At 36.0% G+C, this 23,466-nt stretch overlaps 1 protein-coding gene and 1 long non-coding RNA gene across 8 annotated transcripts in view; both read right to left on the bottom strand.

Moving 5' to 3' along the window:
• Positions 1-23,466, bottom strand: part of FER (FER tyrosine kinase) — a 457,469-nt gene that overhangs the window by 151,460 nt on the left and 282,543 nt on the right. For all 7 annotated transcript variants that reach the window (XM_082376336.1, XM_082376339.1, XM_082376338.1 and 4 more), the window contains one exon: positions 6,107-6,163. In XM_082376336.1, the coding sequence (XP_082232462.1) occupies positions 6,107-6,163 (57 nt within the window). The remainder of the gene's footprint in view (positions 1-6,106; positions 6,164-23,466) is intronic.
• LOC309622615 overlaps positions 1-23,466 on the bottom strand; it is a 463,955-nt gene that overhangs the window by 180,932 nt on the left and 259,557 nt on the right. The gene's annotated exons all lie outside the window — the stretch shown is intronic.

Here is a 23,466-nt window from a genome sequence, read left to right as displayed (position 1 = left end):
CAAGTAACTAAACTAGAGGTCTGATAATCAATGAGTTTGAGTTCTAAGTTCAATGTAACTCTTAACTTATGATCCAAGGTGTATAAATTTTATGTTATTAATCATTTAAATTTACTAAAATAGGTATTTTAATAAATTCATTTATTAAAGAATTACTATTTGCTTAATTTAACACTTATTTTACTTAATATTTTAAGTATACTTGAATATTTAAGTAATGAATAGTATTATTAAATCTAATATTCAACTCTTAAATATTCATTCAAAACGATGATTGATCACCCTTACATGAAAAGTAAACATACAATAACTTCAACACAGTGCACATTCATCACAAACTAGAAAAAGAAAAATCTGAGCTTTATATCCTTCCCTGTTATTCAAGGTTTTTTTCCTTCCCACAATTATCACATCATTTAGAGCTGAGAGAAGGTATTAGTACACACAATTACTGCTGGGCCTCTATTTATCTGAATGATTCTGAAGCACTTAAAACTCACCTTGTCTGAAACTTAACATTTTATTCACTAGAAGACATTTCCTGACTAAATTACCTTTTCATTTACTAGGGCCATTACTCTCTACAAGCATTCAGATTCTTCCTGTGGAACACTTTTGTCTTCCTCGTAGCACCTCAGACAGCCTACCCTGATTCAAGATCTCATTTTTCTCACCTAAACTGATCTCATCCTTAGTCCCTCACCCTCTTCAGCCGGTCCACCACAGCACTGCCAGATTAATCTCTCCAAGACACAACTTTGATTATACCACTGCCTTATTTAATATCTATCCTTCCATTACCATTCCTTTCTCAGCCTCTGTCTAGCCATCTTAGCCTCTGACTGCTACATGTGTCCTAAATTCAAATACTTAGTGATCCCAAAAGATGTGCCATGCCTTCTGTACATTTTCCCCTCACCTCCAATCAGAGAACATGCTAACTAATCTTTAAATTCATTTCTATGCCACCTCCTTCATGAAGACTTTCTTGATCTTCCCAAAATTATACATCTTGTTCCTGAACACTTATCATCCCATTGCCCCTTTGTACCTTTCTAATGGTTTCTGTCCTATATAACTGTTCTTGGCACATACAAGGCATTTGAAAATTGTAAACATTCATTTAACAATCATTACTCAGAAGACTTCAATTCTGTTAACGGTGGTCAAGTCAGGAATCTTCAAACACTGCAAAAAAGACTCTGCTTCACAGACCACCTCTTCTCCATCCAAAGAGGTCAGGAAAAAGCCTACGACATCCATTGCTCTCTACCATGTAACAGGCACAGCTTCATCTCTGCTACTGGCTTTAAGTCCATGAGGCTAAATTTCATTACTCCTCTTGTGTGTTTCTGTTGGTCCTCACAGAAGATCCTGGTGGTCCTCATTTCCCCCTCTCTAATTCTCATTAGGTTCTGCAGACTCCTCGTCAACCTGTTATCTCCAACTATTTCCCTTCTGTCCTAAACCTCCAGTTGCCTTCTGGAACTTGTGGTCCATCATCAGAATTTTATCTTGATCTATTCTTTGGTCCTTCTCTTCGCCTTCTTGTTCTAACAGAAACCTGGCTCTCACTTGAGAACACTCAAATGGTGGGTGAGCTTCCTGTGCCTTCTAAAACTGTGATGACCCCACCCGCACCCCCAACACACACACCATGCTTCTCCCACCACCTGAGAGATGGAATACAGGATTCATCGAGCTCCTTGTCACTACTTTCAAAACATTTTCCCTTCTGCTTTCCTAAAAACCCCTAGCTTTGAAATGTTATTATTTGATTATATACCCACTACCCCTTACTGTTGCTAGCAGCTATTGAATTTGAAAATATTTTCCCTCATTTGTTGACAATTTGAGCTCCTGGATCACTGTATCCGGTGTTACTCTTGTCTTAAAACTTTGAAAATTTCAATAGACACTTAAAGATCCTTCCAACACTTCAAACTCTGTTACGTGACCATCCCTCTTCCAATGATCCATGTTCCAACCTATTTTCTATGATCATACCTTAAACTTTGCCATCACCAATAATGCAACTCCTCTGTAATACCTACTTCATTCATCCCATCTTCTGGCTGGCTTCTATTTTTCTAGCTTACTTCCTCTAGTATTCGGACTCAGAATCCTTTGACCCTATAGGAACCTCCAAATCTTCAGACCCTATTACTTTTTATTGTCCATAACCCCCTAACAGCCTCGCTTTCTTCCTTATTCAGCTTAAATTCCATGCCCAATAATTATAACAACTGTTTACTACATACTCTCAACTTCTCTGTTCCTATTCATCTGTAGAACTCCCTCATCAAATCCACAACCCAGATTAAATGCAACACGGCCTACTCTGTTCCTATGCAGCTAAATGTGGCTGGAGAAAATCCACAATGATGTTGACTAGTTTCACTTTAAATTCATGAACACAAACCTCTAGGGGGGCCTTAATACTGCTCAATAATTATATTACAATTCCCTAGACCATTCACACTCTCATTCTTCCAATTAACTATTCCCCCCGCTTCGACTCTCCTCTTAAAGCTCCCATACCTTCCCCACACCCTCATTCTTAGTTAATAACCTTGCTCAATTTATTGAGAAAATTGAAGCAATATAAAGAGAACTTCCAGACTCTCAGTCCCACATTTACCCTCCTACCAATCTTCCTTGCTGTTATAAAAATGAACTACTGTGCTTCTATTAAAGTCAATCCTCCATTGTAAATTAAATTCCATCCCCTCTTACCTACTTGATGATATTATTTCAGCAATTCTCATCTCTTTCCAAAATCTTGAATTTTTCACTACATATTGCCAACTGCAAACCAGCATGCTGCCTCTCTCAGATTAACCAACAACACACAAATCATTCCTTCTGAAACTACCACCACATGTAGTTGGTTACATGAAGTAGCAAAACTTCAAAGAGTTACATCCTTGCTATCTCTAATTCCTCTCCTCCCATTCTCCCTTAAATATATTTCAGTTTGGCTTTCACATAAAGCATTCTAAAGAAAGTGCTCAGCCAAGTCACTAGGGATCTCTTTACTGTTAAAGTCAATGGTGCTCAGTCATCATCTCATTTGACCTCTCAGCAGCACTTGCCACCACTGATCACTCTCTCCTCCTTCATATACTTTCTTCTCTTGGCTTCTAAGGCATCCTATCTCCTGGTTTCCTGCCTTCCAGGAGATTGCTCTTTCTCAACCTCAATCATCTTGCTTCTCATCTCTCCAGCCTCTTGATTTTGACGTGACCAGGGCTCAATCTCTCTCTTCTCTTCTCTATCTAGACTCACTCCATTGCTGAACTCATCTAAATAAACCAGCAAATAAGTAAGTGACAACTACCAAATTTGTACTTTTGATCCACACCTCTTTTCCAAACTCCAGACTTAATACCCAACCATTTTCTCAACATCTCCAGTTTGAAGTCTAACAGACAAACCTTAATATTTACATCCCAAACTCCTAATCTCATTCCCCCCAAACCTGCTACACCTATGCCAACTGCCCTCTTTGTCCCATGCCCCACAGAGAGCATCAGGATATTTAGTTGGTTCAACCTTAAAAACAAATCCAAACTCACCACTTCTCACCACCTCCACTGCCATCCCCTCTGATCCAGCAACCATCATCTTTAGTTAGGTAAGTACAATAGCTTCCTAACCTTCCAACTCAGCCTATTCTCAACACAGTAGCCAGAGTGGACTCTGTAGAAAGTAAGATAATGCCACTCCTCTACTCAAAATCATTCTCTAGCTTACCTTTTCACACATATTTAAAGCCAAAGTATTGATAATTACGGTGATCTACATGGCTCTACACGATCTATACTCTCACCACCTCACTGACTTGCTGCCCTATCCTATTATTCCTTGTTTACTGGGTTACAGGCAAACTGTCTCTCCTGCTCATCAAATGTAATTTGCATTGGTACTCCCTCTGTCTAAAACCCTATTCCTCACTTGACCACATGGCTAAATCCCTCCTCCCCAGGTTTTCATTGGAAAGAAACAATCTTAATAAGGCTTATTACCTGGATTCCCCCATTAAAAATTGCAAGTCCAACCAATAGCAGTCCAATAGCACTCCTAAATTCCTTATATTTTCACAGGATTTAGCACCCTTTAACATTATGAAGTGTTCTTATTATTAAGTTTATTAAGTTTATTGTTTTCCTGTCTTTCCCTGCTAGATAGAATATGAGCTTCATTAAGGGCAAGGATATTTGTCTGCTTTGTTCACGGATGTATCCCAGGAACCTAGAAGAGTGCCTGGCACACAGAAGGCATTCAGTAAATATTTGAGGAATGAATATTTTTGAATACCAATTATATATCAAGTACAGTCTATAGAAATACAGTGCTCAAAAACAGAGTTCCCATCTCAACCTTATACTACTACTAAATTCCAAAGTATAAGAACCATGGCTAATTATTTTTCTCATGCATTTTCATGCAGTATACTATAAATATTCAGAATAGGTAATGAAAATATTAAACGACATTTTTCAACTCAAATATATTTGCTGAAATTAAGCTATATAGTGTCTCTAAAGTTGAAGTGTTTTACTAAAAATGATAAAATTTATTAAAGCTGATATCATGCTACTGCCTTGTCATTGAAAACAATTATTCTTTGAAATAACCTTATTGAGGACCTAAAGGCTAAAATTCCTCCTAATATGTGAAATACCATGTATCACATATTAAACAAAGATAATTGAAACATCTCTCTTTAACTGAAAGTATTTTTTCCTTAGAACTGAAAAATCTGCTCTTCTCAACACACTATTTTCAGTAACTGGTTTAATTTTATAACTTATTATTTAATTGTATTTTCATGGAAATTAATTTACTTTTGTAATAATTTTTAGCCCAATCACTGCTACTGAGTTACCTAAAGTAATGAAAATGAAGAAATATTTCCTTAAGAGTTATGGCCACATCACAGAGGAAATAAACATACCAGCTACTGCTTGTAGCTTGAAATTCTTTAGAATTTACTTACTAAATAAGTATTAGCAGTCAATAGAAACTGTTTTCCAATAGCAATTTAATGCTTCTATTTGGAAAAGATATTTTAAAATAGTAAGAATCCTGCAAAGTAGATTGTTTCAACAGGGATTTACTTTCTCAACACACATCAGGACTAAAAACTAGGGGAAATTTGTCAATTCATCAAGTTTACATTTAAATCAAAAAAAGTAATGAATAATCATTTATTTCTTTACTTGAAACGTTGAGCCTTAAATTCTAGTACTGATCACTCAGAAATGTATGAGTGATAGTTTTCCCTAGCTATCTGGATTTTATACTATTTTTTTACATTGCATTATGAACCTCAACTCAATTCAAACATCACTAATTAAGTCATCGACAAAGAAGTTAATATTTATCTATTGGAACTCAGTTATAAACAAATAACAAATTTTCAAATAGCCCATTTGATTATTAAATGTCGGCCATCATTATTAGTTATAATATACTTTCATATGGCCAATGAGTTGGAAGAAACTCCCAACCAGGTTGGAAGAAAGAGACTTTCATCATATATAGCTGCCTCCTCTGACCACTAACAGAGCTAGCTACAAAATAGATATATTGAAACATGTGCCTTGTCCACATAATTTTCAGATTGAAATAACATGTCCCATGTTGTCACATACTGTGATTCTATATACAATTCTGAAATCCCAAAGAGCAGTACTGCATTTTCTCTGAACTATCATGTATAACCAGAAACAAATAGAATAAGACTATTAAGTATTTAAACTTTTATTACATCACAGTTTCTTTTCAAATCTCAGCTCACTAGTTTTGGCTTTACTACACTGTAATAAAATTATTGTGGATTTTAGTTCTTTCAGAGGAAAATATACAATATAATATTCTTAAAAGTCAAGATAATTCTTAAACTTTTCAAAGATTTTCACACTTCTATTTCAGTGAACATCACAGTATTTGTAACAGATATGGCACTGTGTTCTTCTCGGTTCATGGGGGAATGTGCCTTGCTGTGTGCTGGAATATAAGAAAGGCTTTGAAGAAAATGAATCTGTAGAGTTCACAATCACTATCAAGATTTGGTTTTTCAGCTCAGTGGATTACATACCTTGCCCAGTAATTCTCCCAATGTGACATCTTCATGATTGAGAACCCATTTCTTATCCTGTGGCAAAGAAAAAGAACAGTTTTTTAGCCCAAGCAAGAATGCAGTTCCTGTAAGATGCATTTGAGGCAGTGGCAAATAGACCTAAGGGATATTGCATTCAGACCATTCAATAATCAGCACACTAAGAAGTTGTAACCTCAAGAGGTTATAAAACAGATTTAAGAAATGTTACCAAACAATAGAACTTTTAAGGTCTACATTATAGCAAACTTCTATCAGAATTCTCAGCCTTCAAAATGATAGTACCCCTGTAACTAGAACACAGCATGCACTCTCCTCCCACCATAAAGCTTAGGCTATGCTATTATTTGTCATTTCAAAAACACTGTGTCATAAGTACCTGAGGGAATCTCATTTTGCAATGTAAAATTTCCAATCCTCACTTGATCACAGAGAATTATTTTATACCCAAACTACATTACTAAGAGCTAATTTTTCCACAACTGGTCGTGAATTATAGCTGTCTGTTACACTGCATATAGTCCCACATCTTTCCCAAGTAATTTCCTGTAGTATAATAAAGCAACAAACATCAATTACAGTATCATCAAGGTACACAAGATCAGTGATGCAAACATGCCATGATAAAAGAACATCCCATTATGTGATCTCAAGAGCTAATCAGTACTTAGGGAATATTTTATCATCTAAAAGTCTCAGCTATGAGAGCACACAATACTGTAATGTTAGAAAGACATATTAGATTTAAAAAAAAAAAAAAAAGAAGTAAGGAAAAATGAATGAAGTGGGGTGGGGGGAGAAAGGAGAGAAGGAAAAATGAGGGGATGGAGCAAAGAGATAAAGAAGAAAAGAAAATCCTGGAATGATATATTTTATTCTTGATTTTTAAAAAATTTAATGTTAAAGTATAGTATTCCTCCATTACACAGACTGAAATATAATTATGAGCTATAGAATGAATTGTAACAAGTAATCAAACATCTTGAAGTAAGAATCCACCCTAACTATGGCTTAAAAATGTCCTGGACAGCCATCTGAAGTACTTTACCTTCTGAAACACCATGTGACAAACACTCAACCACCACCCTCTGATTGTTCAACAAAGGGAACAGCAATGATTTTTAAAAACGGTTTACATGTATAATCTTTAGGGGTTCAGAATAGCCTCCCCAAGATGTGCTACTTTAGCATGTGGATTATTTTGAGCTAAAGGCAATTGAGACCCTGTGGGCTCAAGGCAAAGCTTTACTTCTCCCTTAAAGAATTTAAATTGGGGGCATTACCCATAATAAGAGCTATTACCAGAAATAAGTTTTTATGACCTATCTGTATGACAGGGCAAATATCCAATTACTACACAACTGCTCTTCCTATTTGTGAATTACCCTCCTTCTCTCTGAAGCCTCACGCCCCTATCCTATCCCTTAGCTCAGGATGGCACATATACCTCATTTTACGTTTCTAACTCAACTTCTCACGCCTGTGGGGTTCCTGTATGTACAAAATTAGATCCGATAGTCTCCTGTTAATATGTCTCATGTCAATTTAATTCTTAGACCAGCCAGAAGAACCTAGAAGGGTAGAGGAAGTTTTCTTTCTCCATGACAAGTCTTTCAACCTAAATAAAAAGCCAGAACTATAAAGGTCCTGAAAAAAAAAAAATAGCAGAATATCTTCATTACCAAGTATGTAAAGAAAGATTTCTTAGGACACAAAAAGCACATAAAAGAAACAACTGGAATTCATCAAAATTAAAAACACTTGTTCCTCCAAAGGCTCTTTTGAAAAAACGAAAAGTCCAACTACAATCTGGGAGAACATTTTTGCAATATGTATATTTGACAAATAATTTGTATGTAAAACATATAGAGAATGCATACCTCAAAAACAAGGTGACAAACAACACAATTTTAAGAAACTGGGTAGAATACTTAACAAAAGAGAATGGACAAATAGACAATAAGTACATCAAGAGATGTTTAACATCACTAGTCAGTGACATACAAATACAAACCAAAATAAGATGCCACATCATACCATTAGAATGAAGTGCCTTCTATTTACAATAGCCAAGACATGGAAACAAACTAAATGCCCATGGATAGATGAATGGATAAAGAAGATGTGGTATATATATACAATGGAATATTACTCAGTCATAAAAAGAATGAAATAATGCCTTTTGCAGCAACATGGATAAACCTAGAGATTATCATACTAAGTGAAGTAAGTCAGACAGGGAAAGACAAATATCATATGATATCACTTATATATGCAATCTAAAAAAAACGATACAAATGAACTTTACAAAACAGAAAGAGACTCACAGATAGAGAACAAACTAATGGTTACCAAAGGGGAAAGGGGGTGGGGAAGGATAAATTAGGAGTTTGGAATTAGCAGACACAAATTACTATATATAAAATAGGTGGGGGGGCTTCCCTGGTGGCACAGTGGTTGAGAGTCTGCCTGCCAGTGCAGGGGACACGGGTTCGAGCCCTGGTCTGGGAGGATACCACATGCCGCGGAGCGGCTGGGCCCGTGAGCCACAACTACTGAGCCTGCGCGTCTGGAGCCTGTGCTCTGCAACGGGAGAGGCCGCAATAGTGAGAGGCCCGCGCACCGCGATGAGGAGTGGCCCCCGCTAGCCGCAACTGGAGAAAGCCCTCGCGCAGAAACGAAGACCCAACACAGCCAAAACTAAATAAATAAATACATAAATTTATTTAAAAAAAAAAGAATCCGCTTGCCAATGCAGGGGACACGGGTTCGAGCCCTGCTCCAGGAAGATCTCACATGCTGCGGAGCAACTAAGCCCGTGTGCCACAACCACTGAGCCTGCGCTCCAGAGCCCGTGCGCCACAACTCCCGAAGCCCGGGCGCCTAGAGCCTGTGCTCTGCAACAAGAGAAGCCACCGCAATGAGAAGCCCGCGCACTGCAAGGAAGAGTAGCCCCCGCTCGCCGCAACTAGAGAAAGCCCGCGCACAGCAACAAAGACCCAACGCAGCCAAAAATAAATAAATAAAATAAATAAATAAATAAAATAAAATAGATAAACAAAAAGTTCCTAGTGTGTAACACAGGGAACTATATGCAGTATCTTGTAAAAAAAAAAACAAAAAAACTATAATGGAAAAGAATCTGTAAAAGTTTATATATATATACACACACACATATATATGTTGAATAACTTTGCTGTATACAAGAAACTAACACTGTAAATCAACTATATTTCTATTAAAAAAAAAAAGTGCCTTGAAGAGCCTGTGTCTGGATGTCTCTCAGATCTTTTATGCTTGTTTACAGTTGGTGACAGGATGAGATATTGAAAGGACCCCTAACTCTTGTAATTTAAATAACGACTATGGTGTTACCTGGGGGAAAGATGAGTGGTGCTATTGTCAGGGAAGAGGTGTAAGGGGAGAAATGGGATATTAAACGGGATGTGGAATGCTTACTACTGCCAGAATGGCTAGGGGTCACTCCTGATTTGAAGTCACAAAAATAACCTTTCCACTGATTAGTCCGGGAGAAGACAAGGCTGGGAAGAGGACTAACTGCATAACCAAAAACCCTAAAATTGAAGAGGAGTCAGTTAAGAATAAGGTTGCTCTTGATCTGTTTTAGCTAAAATGAAGATCACAGAGAAGGAGCCTAGAGCCTCAGAATTTAGATTTGTGACTCCATCTGTAAGAGGGAGGGACAAAATACCCAAAGGGGATTCAGTGGCAATTTGATAACTGCAATTTTGTAGAAATGTGGATAGCGGGGCAAACTCCAAACTGTCAAATTGGAAAAAGGCAGTAGCATTTAACACATGCTCTGAAGAGGGGAACTACGCAACTCCTCCCTTAGACAATAAACGAAATACTCCTACTGAGGCTGCTGAGTGATTGAGAAAGACAAGCAACTTTAGTTACATGATGATACTAAAGCTTCACCAAACACTATGCCTCTGGCTCAGGCAATGATGGATATGGTAACAAAAGGAGGTCCAACTCTTACATAAATTTATGTCAAGGGAACAAAAAGCAAGCAAGCAGAGACTACATCAGAAGATAATTCAAAGGTAAGGTTAGGGAATAGGGACATTAAGTAACAAGGAGTTTGGAGAATGGAGAGTTGCCGAAGGAGCCTGGATCCTTGTCTTCCCCACCATCTTTATTGACCTCTCTTCTTTTCCCCTTTGCTCCAAAGCAAAGTCACACTCAGAAGGGTTGCCAGAAAGAGCTGCAGTTCACTCCTTAACAACTGTCCCAGACCTGGTATCTCCTACAGAGATTATACCACATACTCTTGGCTTTATCTTTACTCTTTTTTCTATAGAGGAGCAAGGAGATTTGTACAACCTTCTTGAATCTGGAGAAGGAACAGAAAGAATGGAGGCAGATTGCCTCCAAGAAACAGGAATGGCAGCATCTTCCCTGGTTTCACAGATCAACTGAATGAAAATAAAAGTTGTACTAAAGTATAAGTCAATAGAAGTAAAACAGACATAAAAATACGCATTAAAACCATAATGAATAGAGTTGACAGTTTTACTGTTTCATCTGCTTGCTAGTGATTTGTGACCATATAGGAATATCCACAAACCTATGTCCAAAACTAATGATTAAATTTGTCTGATGTTGAAGCTACAAAAATCTTGATTTAGACTCTTCAAATGTTCTTGACATTAGGACTCCACTCCTTAATTCATGAATATTAACACATCATTACCATGGTGAAAGAAACATATACTTCCCCCATTTATCAGTTATCTCTGAAAATGAAAAAAATAACATTTTGAAACATCAAATTATTTGGGCTAAACTGGACAACTAATTTTTAAAGGGGGGAATGGAAGACAACTCTAAGGCCTTAATACATTTTTTAAAACTATGCATTTCTGGGGAATTCCCTGGTGGTCCAGTAGTTAGGACTTGGTGCGTTCACTGCCGAGGGCCCGGGTTCAATCCCTTGTCGGGAACTAAGATCCCACAAGCCGAGCAGTGTGGCAAAAAAAAAAAAAAAAAAAAAAAAGGAATTTCTGCGTTTCATCAACTGATCAGAATATTTTCTAAAACTGCTTAAGAGTAGATTTAAAGTCAGCCCACCATAGTACAGGCAAAGGAAAGTAAGTATTATCACTTGTCTGAAATCCAAACTTTTGTAAAGAAAAGCTGGGGACACATTTTTAACATGTTCCCACATACACTTGCTTGCTAAATCTCAGAAGAACCCCCATTAGATTGACAGGAAATGCATTATCTCCACTTCACATTGAAAACCAAGGCCTTGAGAAGATAAAATCCTGACTGTGATCACACAGGTACTAAGTTTCAGAGTTGAGATAAGAACCTTGATCTTTTGTCTTTTGGCCCACTATTCCAACACATTCTTCCTTGCCTTTCACTGGTCTCTTCAGTGTGGTAAAGAATATTACATTTAAAATGAAACTCAGTAGTATAATAATTTTCTGAGCCTGAATAATACATATAAGTATATTATGTCAGGTAATTAAAAAGAAGGGTCAAATATAGGACATACTATCTGTAACCTGAATAAGTACCATTAATATTTAAAATCTTAGATATTTACCAACAATATATGATAAATGAGCGTTATGTTACCAGAGAGCCAATTCATGCCAAACTGTAGAACTACCCTAGAGGTAAAAATTTTCACATATATAAAGTCTCATTGAGACTTTTGACTGTTATATGTAACATAATCGATTGCAAAAAGGTTTTTCATTTGAGTTATAGACCAGGAAGGTCAATGAAGCAGCTTTGAGAATTGAATCATCTTGAGCAAAGAACATATGGGCTTGCGGCAACTCAGCTGGAAGATATGGGAATTCTGCCTAAAGTGCACCTTGCATAATCATTACACACCTCCTGCCGACCATCTCCACGGCAATAACATTGATTCCAGTTTGCTCACCTCCCAGAACTTCAACCTATTTTCTAACTACATTGTAAGTTGTCATCCAAGTCCCAATTTAGAAGCCTATATTGGGAGTGTAGATCATCACTTATTTCCATGGGTAGCTTTAAGTACAAAACATGGTTGTCATGGCAACATTTCTCAACATTTCTCAGTCAAGGTTTTAGGATGTGTCAAGTTTATTTGTATTCTCTTCCTGAAAATCTTTGGCCTCCATACTTGTGTTAGCAAATGCTGCCGAGTCCAAACTACCCACTGAATGTAGGGAGAAATTTGTTTAAACTTCAAAGGTAACGCCAGTTTTACCAACTTTAATAAAGACAAGGAACAACCAGCAATTCTAAAAGTAAAGCAAGCTAAACAATGAGAAATATTTAATTAGCTGGTATTAACAGAAATTCAAAAGTTTTTTTTTTTTTTAATTTGTTAAAGCAATGAAGATTTCTTGATTCCCAGGCTTGTGCTTCTACCACTAGTACCTATAAAACCTTACCACAATCTTGGATATCCTTTAAGTCTTTGAATACTTGTCTAGTATGCTAGGAATACTGCTCCTCTGTTGAGGAGAATCACTATAGCCCATTCCTGCTATTGAATATACTTCTCCGACTCTACTGGAATAAAAACACCAAAGAAATATAGATTGGCAAGGACGCCAATCTAGATTTCAGAGGTGATCTAGTCCACCCTTCTGCCCCAACAGTGATAGGCCATCCATCCATTCATCAGTTTAGTTATCCACTCCTTCAACAAATCTTTATCAAACACTGCTACTCACAGCAGATGAGAATTATGACTTTAAGCAATTAAGAAATCACTAAAACACCCAGTAATGAGGAACACTCTATTTCATTAACGAAGCCAATTTAATTTTGAATTATTCTAATTCTTACAAGGATTTTATTATATTTAACTTTTAATCAGTTGGTTTAGTACTAGGAACACAAAGGATCCTCTGTCTACTACCTAACAGGGAATTATACGTTTGAAGACGAAAAGCACATCCTCCTGAAGGCAACGTTTTCCGACGTTAAATGTCTAGCATTCCTTCCATCATTTTTTCATGTGAAGTGACTTCTAGACATTTCTGAAATATATGTAGTGGTCATTAACTATATCTGAGAGCACATGATAGTTAAATTATAATGAACAATATATTGTGATCTACTTAGTTTTCTGAAATGTATGTACATCTCACACTACCTTTCTGCTTTCATGTTCACAAATAAAGGAAACAATATTACAATCTTCAAACTTTTCCTTCATTACTAAGATTATTTTACTAATATCTTAGCACTGTATATTCGTTGAATCATCAAGTATGATATAGGGAATAGTTTTTTTTTTCTGTTTCTAAAACGTAACAATTCATTTGAAAATTATTAGTAGGGAAACAGTGTATTTTCAAGAAGAAAAATGTGGCAGGACATAAACATTCCCAACTGATTTAAAAGACTTTTTACTGAACTTTTGAATACATCCCAGTTTTCTAAGGGAGGTTTTTATAATTGAAATGTTTGTTTTCTGTATTTTTATGGGCAACTTTGTTGAAAGATGATTTTGTGATGAATCTTGTCAGTGATATGATAAGTAGAAGATGCAGGTAGTGTAGAGCTAATGTTAATACTTGATATCCTTATTTTTTTACAACTTAAATAACAGACCTTAAGTAATTAAGACTGTTGTCAAAATTTTAGGTCAAACATAAAATTCACATAACCATACAACCATAATAACCCAGTAAATAAACAACTAGGAGTTTCTCAAAATTTACAAGTATTTCTTCTTAATGATGAAAAATAAAAAAACCATGGGTAATCTTCATGAATGTAGTTTAACATAAAGAGCTTTAAGACTAATAGTAAACAGGAACTGCATAATTATTACTCTAATGATATGTCAGTGCTTTAGTGGTACATTAAAAACTCAGTAAATTACTGCATTACAAGTAGATATGAGAGACTAGAATGTAAGAAATGAAAGTGTTGAAGTAATTTTTTCTATAGGTTACTTCTTATCTTTATTAGAGTTATTTGCATTTTTGTAGCATCAAATATTTATATCAAAATTCCTCTGTGACACAGGAGGGCAAAAATGTTGCTAAACTATACAGGTAAACGAGTCTAATACTGGATTGTTTTTATTGAAGAATAGTTGACAATAGTGTGTTAGTTTCAGCTGTACAGCACAGTGCAGATTATATTGCCTCATAGGTTATTACAAGGTACTGGGTATAATTCCCTGTGCTATACAGTAAATCCTTGATGCTTATCTATTTTATGTATAGTAGTTTGTATCTGTTAATCCCGTGTTCCTAATCTGTCCCTCCCTGCTCCCTTCCTCTCCCCTTTGGTAACCGTAAGTTTGTTTTCTATGCCTGTGAGTCAGTTTCTGTTTTGTGTATACATTCATTTGTGTATTATTTTAGATTCCACATATAAGTAATATCTATAGTATGTCTTTCTCTGAGTTGTTTCACTAAGCATAATATTCTACGACCACCAACACTGCAGCAAATGGCAATATTTCATTCTTTTTATGGCTGAGAAATATTCCATTGTGTGTATATACCACTTCTTAAGCCAGTCATCTGTGATAGGCACTTGGGTTGTTTCCATGTCTTGGCTATTATAAACAGTGCTGTTATCAACATTGGGGTGCATGTATCTTTTTGAATTAGAGTTTTTATTTTTTCAGGATATACGACCAGGAGTGGAATTGCTGGATCATATGGTAGCTCTATTTTTAGTTTTTTAAGGAACCTCCATGCTGTTTTCCATAGTGGCTGCACCAACAGTGTACAAGGATTACCTTTTTTCCACATCCTCTCCACCATTTATTATTTGTAGACTTTTTAACAATAGTCATTCTGACTGGTGTGAGGTGCTACCTCACTGTTGTTTTGATTTGCATTTCACTAATAATTAGAGAAGTGGAGCATCTTTTCATGTGCCTGTCAGCCATCTGTATGTCTTCTTTGGAGTAAAAATGTCTGTTTAGGTTTTCTGCCCATTTTTTGATTGGGCTGTCTTTTTGATACTGAGTTGTATGAGCTGTCTGTATATTTTGGATATTAATCCTTTGTGGGCTGCATCATTTTCAAATATTGTCTCCCATTCCATGGGTTGTCTTTTGGATTTGCTGATGGTTTCCTTTGTTGAGCAAAAGCTTTTAAGTTTGATTAGGTCCCATTTGTTTAGTTTTGCTTTAATTTCTTTTGCCTTTAGAGAATGATTTAAGAAAATATTGCTACAATTTATGTCAGAGTGTTCAACCTATGTTCTCTTCTAGGAGTTCTATGGTGTCATGTCTTACATTTAGGTCTTTATTTTTGTATGTGATGTGAGGGAATGTTCTAATTTCATTGTTTTACATGTAACTGTCCAGGTTTCCCAGCACTACGTGATGGGATTTTAATATTTCATGAACTCCCCAGTTTTCATACCCTTGGACAGAAGGCAACTAAATGAAAAAAATCCTGCAGTGAAAGGTCCAAACAATATGAGCACTGCACTGGCAGCATCTGCTGCAACACTTTATCGTATGTGTATCCTGATCTTCCCAAAGACTTAGAATCCCAAAGGATGCCTCTCCTCTAGACCTTCCCGACCCTCTTGTCCTTACCAAGTACTCTTTAACAGAGTGCAAATCTGTCTGATATTACCTCTTTCTATCTTTACTCCAAGTCTCCCACATATATATATATTTGTTTGCAGAGTCTACTCACGGAATGTAACAAGAAATTTGTTTAACTTTCAAAGGTAATATCAGTTATACTTACTTTAACAAAGACAAAAAGAAATGGGCAATTCTAAGTTAACGGGCAAGCTAAGCAATAACTAGATGACTTAGGTAAGCTAAACAAATATTCAATATAGTTGACAGATTATTAACATTTGGGGATTTTATCTTAATATTTATTTTGAGTGTTGTTTTTACTGACATCATCCTGAAACTTTTAGGTAATATTTTGGAGTATATACCTATGCTTCCACTATCTCTAGTTAGGAGATTTATGACATAATGTGCATCTGGAATTCACCCTCATCACTAAGAGAGGAGGTGCTTTATCACTTGGAAGAAGCAAATACTCCAATGCGCTCTGGCAGTAATATCCATAGACTCCATATTCTTTAAGCTTAGTACAACTAGCATAAAATGGCTTTCCTTTTTTTTTTTTTTTCAAAAGCCATCAGAATGCACCTGATACCTCTGTATTTCTAAATAGATGATTTAAGTCTTATCAAAGAGACATAATAATTACAATGACAAATATTGCTAAAAAACTATTGATATCTAAAAAAATCTCCCAAGGATAATACTTTTTTAAACATTGAATTGTTTAAATACTCAGGACACTTAAAAATTACCTAAAAATAAATTTTTGAAATTTGCAAAATTAAATATTCTAATTCCATTTTCTTAGGAATGATGTAATTTTATAACATCTTGAGGTCAAATTTCTCATCTGTGAATGTGATCAATCCTTGTAAATCACACACTTTTAGGGAAAATGGTAATTCTGTAAGAAAATATGAATAATTTGTACTCAAAATCAGTTCTAAGAAATGAACTTAACTAACCAGGCTTATTGTCCATGTTTTAAACAAATATTTCAAAGTAAAAAGAATGAAATTTAAATACAGTAACAGAGATTAGAAGTTCCATTAACAGTTAATCCAACTTTAGCACCATATTCTAAAGCAGAATACCATGACAATTCTATTTGCTAACTAAAACCTTGTTTCTTATTTCTTAGAAAATCTTTGGCTTTCAGAAATAAACTAGTAAATATGGACAAAAGTAGAAGCAGATGCGGAAACATAAAGAATCAGTATTGATTAAAATGCTTCACAAAGTGAATTAAAGGGAATTTTTTTCTGAAACAGTTAAGGTTAAAATTCATAGCTAAGCTATCAGGTAATTTCCTAATTAATTCCTTATATTAGAGTGAATTTTTACATGTCAACCCTTCTTACAAAGAAACATATAACAATAAACATCAGAGAAAGCATATTTAACTCACAGAAATTGATATAAAAGAAACTCAAAAGTTTATTCAATAGATTTGATAGCTTATAACTTCTAACTTCATCCATTCTAGTACCAGAATTGTAAGTAAAATTAACTGACTTGAGATTCATCTTTTTTTCTTTCCTTTCCTTTTCTGAAAGGTATGCAAATAAGAAATGGGGAAGAGAAGAGTGAAAACTAGAATACACCTGCTACTACCATGGCAATAACAATAAAATGTAATTATACTCTTTTGGAAGAAAGCAGGACTGAAGAGAGCGGTCAAGAGGTCTAGTCTAGTTCATATAATATACATGAATGGGCTCTATATAGTCAAAGAGACTACTGCTAGGAAAGATTTTTCCAGGACTCACTTTGAGGCACAATATAATACACAAGAAGACAACAGAACAGTCTGGTATACACCAAGCTATGCAACTTACTAAAAGAAAGCCAAAACAGTGAAATAGCATGTTGGGGAAACAATGGAAGCTGAGATACAGCACAAAGCCTGGCTCCAAATCCATCCTACCATGTATACAATGAATTGTGCTAGAAATTCAAAGATATGTGAATTCAAAGATGAGTTAAACACAGTTCCTATTCTCAAGGGCTTTAATATAAGCATATGGAGAGTAAAGAGTCAGAAGTATGAATAGTCTAGAGCTGGAACACTGAGGTGCATGTGGTCAATATAAAGATGCGTAAAAAAGGCTTCACAGAAGAGGTAGAAAGGTTTCCCAAATTTCTCAGAGTAACTTTTCCTTAATTTCCTACAAGTTACTAAACTAAGAAAACTATAAAGTTCTTGCTTTAGGTGGTCAGAAGTCATACACAGTCTTTGTGAAAAGAAAACAGCCATGCTACTCCCTAGGGTCCATGAAAGAAAAGGAAAAGGTTAAGTGGAAGCTGCTTGGGGTGAGAAAAAAAAAAAAAAAGGCATAGGAGGTATGTGTTTCAGTGCAGGAGTGAAGGATAGGGGTTGGTCAGGGATCGCAATGTTTCTTTTATCTGTGGTGGATGATTGTCTTCATTTCACCAACACTAACTTTCTTCTTCCCAGCCTCTCCTCAAACTAGAGGGTTTGTTTTTCTATTTCATTCCCACCAAACTTTTTCCCCATATACCAGGCAGCAGTCTCTGCCATAGGCCATAGGAGCCATCACTACTATGGAACTCAATGTTACAACTACACTGGAGGGGAAGAGATGAAACACTAGGGAGATATATAGCCCTGGAATTTCAAGACAGACTCAAAACATAAGGGTATATTCTATTAGACCCTTATGAAATGGTGGTTCTGACCCATACATTAAATACATGATCAATAAATTTAAGAATCCAAACATCATTGCAAACATTGCTTCTCTAGGAAAGTTCATCTCCAAAGAATTAATTAGAGATAAACTTTTAGAGTACACTCTATTCAAAATGTTATTTAAAGTGTCACATGACTAATTAACTGATGATAAAAATCGGAGAAAAGAAGCCATATTGTATTAGATAACTCAGAAAAAAAGCTTCATAAAGAGGTAAAAGTTAACAAAAAAAAGAGGTAACAGTTAACATAAGCCTTGAATATGGTTATAATCCTGATATACTAAAAGGAGAAAATAACTTCAGCAAATGCCTAGAAAAAAAGTGCAGATCTTCTAGGTAGAGTGAATACACCAGTATGGTAGAAGCAGAAAGTTCTTAAAGGGGGTAGTGGTGGGTAGAAAAACTACAGATAAACTTTCTGACCAAACCATGGAGAGCTTTAAGTACCAAACAATTTAGTATTCACTTAATCTTATACCCAGGGAGGGAGAGAGGGAGAGAGGGAGATGCTGAAAGACTACTGAAACAAATAATGGCTGAAAAATTTCCAAAGTTTTCACAAATTTGGAAGACACAAACCTACAAATTCAGGAAACTGAGAGAAATTTACATAGGATAAACCCAAAGAAATCAGTTAAACTAGACATATCATAATTATACTTCTCAAAATTAAGGACAAAGAAAATGTCTGGAAAGCAGCCAGAGAGAAATGACATATTACCTATAGGGAAACAATTCAAAAGACAGATTTCTCCTCTGAAACTATGGGGTCAGAAGGAGGGAGCACAATATTTTTCAATTGTTGAAAGAAAAGAACTGTCAATTGCCACTACAGGTGACAAGACTATCTTTTAAGAATAAAGGTAAAATAAAGACATTCTTGGATGAAGGAAAACTAAAAGGATGTGATCAAAAATAAACAGGGTTGTAATATTTTCTTTCTACTCCTCAATGAATTGTTTTCTGTACCCCAGATACTCCAATGGGGCAGATACTGAAGCCAACGGAACGTTAATTAGGATAGAAGAGACATAGGAAAAGTAACTCATGGGACAATTCCCCTTTAACTTTCATTTAACTCCATGTGAGGAAAGAGTTAACACAACAGATCAGTTTCACTTGGTTCCTGCTTACCTTGATAGCGTACCCTTAGTCAAAACTGAGAACTTCTGGAATGTTCAAATGTTACTGAGTAATGTTAGTCCATATGCCTCAAGTGGCAGGTCAAGATGAACATGTTATTAGCTTGTTTAAAATAAACCTGAAGAGTCATGCTGTGCATCTGGTACCTGTTCTGAGGTCCTCACCATGGCTGGTCATGTAGCAGGTATGGGATCAGCTCCCTCTGAGAATTCTGGACTCCAAGACTCAGAGTTTCCTGAGCATATCTCTGCAGTTTGTAGGTGGAAAGACATGCCCATGCAATTCCTGCATAAACAGGGCAAGAAAGCCTGTACTTGACCTCTCCTTTGCTGTTCCTGCTGTTCTCACATGTATCCTTTGCTGCAATAAATCTTAGCCTTGAGTATAACTTTAGTAAGTTTATGTGAGTCTTTCCAGTGAACTAGTAGGTGGGGTGGGACTATCAAGACACTCAGGGCTTTCAGGTTCTGAGAGATAGGTTCCTCAGGCAGCAAATGGCGGAAACAGTGTTTGAACCCACATCTTTCTGACTTTGCTGGCTATGTCCTTTCTAACAACTTACGCTGCCTCCCCAAATAGAGTACTATATTTAAAGCAATGCATATGACTCGTTCAAGTTCAGAGATTGACTATCATGCAATTATCAGTTTTAATTAACTGAAACACAGTGGGTTACACGTTCTATTTCAAGTTCTAGTCCTAAAAGAAGATTTCTGACTTATGCTTTATATACTTCGCTTTCAGCAAATGATTGCTATGTAATTCAATTATAGATCGCTCTTCACTGAACTGAATTTACTAGATTATAATCTAATTTAAAGCCTTACATTTTGCACATTCACAATTTTGGGGTCAAAGAATAAAGTCACAATAAAACTTTAAAGTTGTAATTAAGTAAAATGACTCCATATAGCTGGCAGAATTATGAATCAATTTTGTAAAATGTTTATATAATCTATAGCCTAAAATAAGAACTTCAGTCTCTAGACCACTTATTCCTACTAGATGAGATATGACAAATATTCCGTTTTCCCATAGTAACTTTATCAATTTTTCTATAAAATTTAAAGAAATCATAAAAAACAAGAAAAAATTAAGGCATAATAATATTTTCCACTTTCATGAAAACACTTTTTCATGAAGGCTTTAGTAATCCTTCATCTTTGCACATGAACAGGTATAATAATAGGCATGAGCTATAAAAATAGCTACAAATAAAACCCAATGACAGCTTTAAAATGTTAAAACCTGAATTTTAGAATTACTTTGGCTTCATAAAAGTAGCTATTTTAAATGAAGTGAACAAAGTAGCAAATAAGTGGCTTCTCCTTTGTTCTATGGAAGACAACTAGCCACAGTCTGCCTGGGCTACAGGGGACTAATCAGTGCTTCTTGGTGGACTGCCACAGGGTGCAGATGCTCACTATTTATTATGCCAATTAATCCCTGCCAAATTGCTCTGGGATGGCTGTGCATTTCTTCCTACAGTTATCCTTTTAAAGAGCTTTACAGGGATATAGGGACATACGTGAAATTAGATTGAGCAGATAACTCAGAGTGATTAGGAGTATGATTTAAATGAATGATTTAAGAGAATAGTCACTTCTCCAGGAAAAAAGCCCACCTAAAATACTCCCAGTGATACTACAGAACAATCTTATCTATCCCTATATCTTTCCATTATTAAAAATTCAGTAAAAGGAGTTCTTCCATAAGGGTGAAGAAGAGATATATTTTAATGCAACATTTTCACTTTTACATTTTTTTAGTAATTACTTCTGCCTTAAACAAATACAGGACAACTCACTAATACAATAATACAACCTATTCCCAAGCAAGAGCCAATGTAATATAGGTCCAACTTGAGAATTTAGTTACCAAGAATAGTGAAAATACAAGCTTTATCCATCCCATGGTTAAATGGATGGGAGTAATCCTCCTGTATAATGCATTTTTTAAAAAGGCAAAAACACAAACAAAAAAAAACTCACTACAAAGATTTAACACCTAAAGCAGATAAATTTCTGAATATATTGACAACATGACATTTCAGAGCTTTTATTTTGAAGCCACAAGCCCAGTGTATAATCCTTAGAAGGAATAATTAACAAAATGTCACAATACAGAACGTAAAATGATTGTCAGAGTCTGTAATTTTTCTACTATTCATACTGAGAAATGATTGCTATCTCTTCTTTTATACACAGGTTTTCAGTCAGTCTGCTTCATTACCTGCTTAGCACATTTGTTCCACTCAAAATTTCAGCCACAGCTTATTTTTAGAGTCCAAGGGTTATTCAGAATTTGATCAGCTTTGTCATTAAAGTTATCAGGGTTGCTTTAGAATAAAAATCCTTATTGACAAGTATGCAAAGTAGTCTGCCTGTCTGGAATCCACTTGAGTAGCTTTTAGTAATTGAATACTTGTTTAAATGCTCTATAAATTAATACTAAATAATTCAAAAGTTCTTTGCCCCCAAATGGTTATTTGGGAAACTTCCATTTATCACCTTAGAAAATATTTCATTACTGTATCTGAAAGTTATATAAAATAGTTTTTGTATGTGTATGGTATACTTTTGTCTTTTGAGAGAGAATTTTAATTCTTATTTTTAATTCATGCCTACTCAAATTCTCTACTTACATTATAAACTTCTGTTTCTATTAGTATACTATTAATTGAAAAAAGGCTGTATAACTTTCTGTACACATTAATATTTTTCAACTCACTTTCATTCATCTGAACTTTAGAACATCTCATTTTTCTTGACTAAAACTCTCAGAGTCAAAGTCACCCTCCAAAGGGAGACATGCGCAGCTGGAATAAGTAAAAAAAAAAAAAAAATGCTGATACAGACTCTTTCCACGTTCTGGAAACTGAATGACTAAAAATAACCGGCTAGAACAATATGCAGGTTCAACTTAGTCTATCAAATTCCTACAAGATATACCTTATTATTCATCCATTAATACTATGTCATAGATAATTATCCCTTTTGCTGATGGGATTGAGTTTAACAAACACAATGTGAAAGGCACAAGGGTTCATTAAAATGACAGCAAAGTATAGATTCTGTTTTTAGGAGTTTATTATCCAGTGAGAACAGGAGAAAGAAACAGATCTTACAGTACCTTTATCCCTAGAGAGCGAAAGAGATGAAATTTCTAGCTTTTTCCTTCTAGTCTTGGCATCTACCCTTGCTCCTCCTTACCCCCCCACCACTTCGCCCATTGAGATGAGGTCTCTCTCAGGTGGGTTCGGCTCTCTCCCCAGTGGCCAACTGAACAGGAGGAGATGTGTCTGAGTGAAGTGGGTCAGGGCCTTGCTTCTGGGACCTCTCTCCACTCTGTGTAGGGGGTGGCAGCCTCATGAGCAAGAGATATGCAAGGAGTGCCACTTGTCCTCTCCTCAAGGAACACATGGCAGGGTCATTTTGGGGGATCAGTGGAGTTATCTCTGGAACCAGACACTGGCAAAAGGCAGCTGAGTGGTATTGAGGACAATTCCATGGGATTTATCAGAACCTTCCTCTACAGCTCCGAAGGCTAAAGGAACGTAGAGATCTATGGCACTGCAGCAAGAGCCCTCTGTGCTATGTGGTGGTTGAGAGCGGAGGCTGTGGAGTCAAAGTGCTTGGGCTTTAAGTACGGCTGTGCTGTGCTATGTCATCAACCTCGCCTCCTTGAGCCTCCGTCTCCTTATCTCAAGATGAAGACGAAAACAGCAGCTACCATACAGAGTGGCTCTAAACACTGAATGAGGTTTTTATAAAGAGCTTCGCACAGTGCTTCACACACAGTACGTGCTTACTGAACACTCACCATTCTCCTTACTCAAGATCCCTCAAACCTTTGGGAAGGGAGCAGTCCATCATCTTTCACACTCATCTACCTCAAGCACCTTGTCTTTCCTTTTAAGCAAACCATGATCCTG

The sequence above is a fragment of the Balaenoptera borealis genome (assembly GCF_965194805.1).
Source record: "Balaenoptera borealis genome assembly, chromosome: 2".
Taxonomy (NCBI): Eukaryota; Metazoa; Chordata; class Mammalia; order Artiodactyla; family Balaenopteridae; genus Balaenoptera; species Balaenoptera borealis.
The sequence above is the reverse complement of the archived record's forward strand: the minus strand, read 5'-3'. Positions and strand labels throughout refer to the sequence as shown.